This window comes from Leiobunum rupestre, chromosome 2 (assembly GCF_980474605.1).
Source record: "Leiobunum rupestre chromosome 2, qqLeiRupe1.1.hap1, whole genome shotgun sequence".
NCBI lineage: Eukaryota > Metazoa > Arthropoda > Arachnida > Opiliones > Sclerosomatidae > Leiobunum > Leiobunum rupestre.
In genome coordinates, this window is record NC_143385.1 from 37,824,272 (window position 1) to 37,826,708 (window position 2,437).

At 42.1% G+C, this 2,437-nt stretch overlaps 2 protein-coding genes across 2 annotated transcripts; both read right to left on the reverse strand.

Annotated features, from left to right (window-relative positions):
- Positions 1-249: 249 nt before the first annotated feature.
- On the reverse strand, positions 250-831 carry LOC149957472 (baculoviral IAP repeat-containing protein 7-B-like). Its single transcript, XM_090167049.1, has one exon. It carries the CDS (start codon positions 829-831, stop codon positions 250-252), a length of 582 nt encoding a protein of 193 aa, XP_090023175.1.
- A 297-nt stretch (positions 832-1,128) lies between these two features.
- Positions 1,129-1,728, reverse strand: LOC149957473 (baculoviral IAP repeat-containing protein 7-B-like). The gene has a single exon (XM_090167050.1). The coding sequence runs from the start codon at positions 1,726-1,728 to the stop codon at positions 1,129-1,131; it is 600 nt and encodes a 199-aa protein (XP_090023176.1).
- Between the last annotated feature and the right edge of the window lie 709 nt (positions 1,729-2,437).

Here is a 2,437-nt window from a genome sequence, read left to right on the forward strand (position 1 = left end):
GAAGCAGATAGCCCGCCTGAGCCAGTTCTAGTGTGTCCATATATTCCACCGGGAACTTTTTAAAACTAGCGACTCGTTTCGCCAGGGTATTCATTATTTTGTTAGAGGAAGTTTAAAATTTAGTCCGGCACCTTCGTAAACTAGCGATCGAATGATCCCCTATCGAACTAAAATCCAGCCCTGGATAAAGGAATTTCTCAAACCGTGAGAAAGTTAGGGAAAAAAGATTCCCACGGCCTCCAAAACCTATTATCCAAATGTGCAAAAATGTTTAGTCTCCAGTCGTTTCCTTTTATCCCTCTCTAAAATGTCAACCACCTCTTTCAAAAAACAGTATACTATGGCTTTCTCGGCAGTCGAAGAATAAGGTGGCTGGTTAGTTTCTACAATATCCTCGTCAGCTATAAAATGAGATGCATTTCCACATTCTTCCCCTAATAGAAATTTACAATGAGGGAAATATTTCCTTTGCTCACCGAAAGGACTATCGCCTTTTTCCCAAGCCATAAGTTCCCCCTCACAGGCGAAGCATTTAACAGAACCTTTATAATTTAAATAATAAAACCCAGCCCGAGCTAAGGCTCTACCATCTACGATATTAACAGGGAATCCCTTGTTAAACGAGCGAATTCTCTCAAGCTCATGCCGCATAGGATTTAGCTCCGTCTCATCCGTCTGCTCTTTATCGTCTTTCGGCAGTGCTACGACGGAGACATTCCCCGTATTCTCGTCATTTACGAATTTACATAAGCGATTCTGCTCGATATGTTTCAGCAACGGGACGTCATTAGTCATCCACCCCTTGACGACCCTCTCGCAAGAGAAGCACATGACGTTATCAGTGTGCCCGGTGTTGAAAAAACCAGCTTTCGCTAGCTCCCTCGCGTTTAAAAACTTACATGGAAACCCTCTGAAACTAGCGATTCTATTTTTCTCAAAATGCATCTTTTTTAACGGAAGCCGAGTAAAAAATGGTGTCTATCACCTTCGTCCGCGACCGATCGAATGATCCTTAGAACCGAGGCGGTGGTAAATCCATCTCTCGCTGAGGGGTGAATGATCCCCCTAAAAAAATAGTTTATTATCACGCGGCCCCCCTCGAATTCCTCGGGAGAAATATAAAATATATTATTCCCCGGACATGTCTAGACCTTGACCTTTATCTAAGACTTCGACTATTTCGTTTAAAGAATCGTATATTAATAGTGATTCGGGGTAAGTTGAATAATTCAATTGGTTGTCCTTTTCTACGATATCCTCAGCGGCTATAAAATGCTTTACATTTCCACTTCTTGCCCTTGAAATAAGAAATTTACAATGAGGAAAATTTTCCCAATGTTTCTCGAACGGACTATCTTCCTTATCCCAGTTCATTAGTTCCCCAGAACAGGAAAAGCATTTTACGCAATCTTTGAAATTCGTATAATAAAAACCAGCTTTGGATAAATGCCTAGCTTCCCTTAAAGGATCAATCGGCAAACCTTCCTTATTATTAATATTATTCTTAATATAATTATTATTAAATCCTCTAGTAAAGGAACGAATTCGCGCGATCTCATACCGCATCGGCTTTGACCCTGTCCCTTCAAGCTCCATCGACACGGCTGGGACATCCCCCGAAAAATCATTTCTTATGAACGGACAAAAGTTACACTCTTTTTCGTGTCTTAGTAACGGGACGTCGTCGGCCGTCCAGTCCTTGACGACACACTGACAGGAGAAGCACATTACGCTGTCCCGGTGACCGACGTAGAAAAAACCCGCTTTCGTTATCTCCCTCACGTTTAAAAACGTACAAGGAAAACCCTTGAAACTAGCGATTCTGTTTTTCTCAAAATTCATCTGTAGCTTAAGAAAAAAACGTCTACCTCTTACTTCACCGACTTCGGGAATGATCCGGTACTAGACGGCTAAAATAACCCTTGACTCTCTCTTCCCCCCCCCCCCCACTTACGAGTTTAGGCGTGTATGTTGAAATAAGAAAACATAAATTCGAACGAAACATTTATTAATACAAAGGAAGATATTACAAAAAATGATAACATTCAATATAAGAAAAATGATACGAAATGAAAATACTAGCGCGAATTGAGAAAATTACGTAATGGTTTTTTAAAAACATTAGAGTTCGAAAAAGAATTAATTGTTTTTTTAAAAAGAAAAGTTTTAAAAGAATCCTTCGTCTTCCTCGAAGAGCGGCGAGGGTTCCATCTGGTGATGGGTCTCCAACCACTTGACAAAGCGGCAGGCCTTCTCCCGCGCGCGGTGAAGCGTCGGGCTTCCTCGTCGATGAAATCGACACCGATAGTTCTGGTCGATGCTGATGTCCTTGGCCTTGGGGCAACCGATTTCCCCGAGTTCGATCACCTCTTGGGGGATGAGTTTCCTGAGGACGTGGCATTTCTCCTCTCCCTTGCAGTAAACGAATTCGGAGTCC

Coding starts and splice junctions, on each gene's coding strand:
- LOC149957473 (XM_090167050.1), bottom strand. CDS start 1,728: ATGTGCTTCTCCTGTCAGTGTGTCGTCAAGGACTGGACGGCCGACGAC.
- LOC149957472 (XM_090167049.1), bottom strand. CDS start 831: ATGTGCTTCTCTTGCGAGAGGGTCGTCAAGGGGTGGATGACTAATGAC.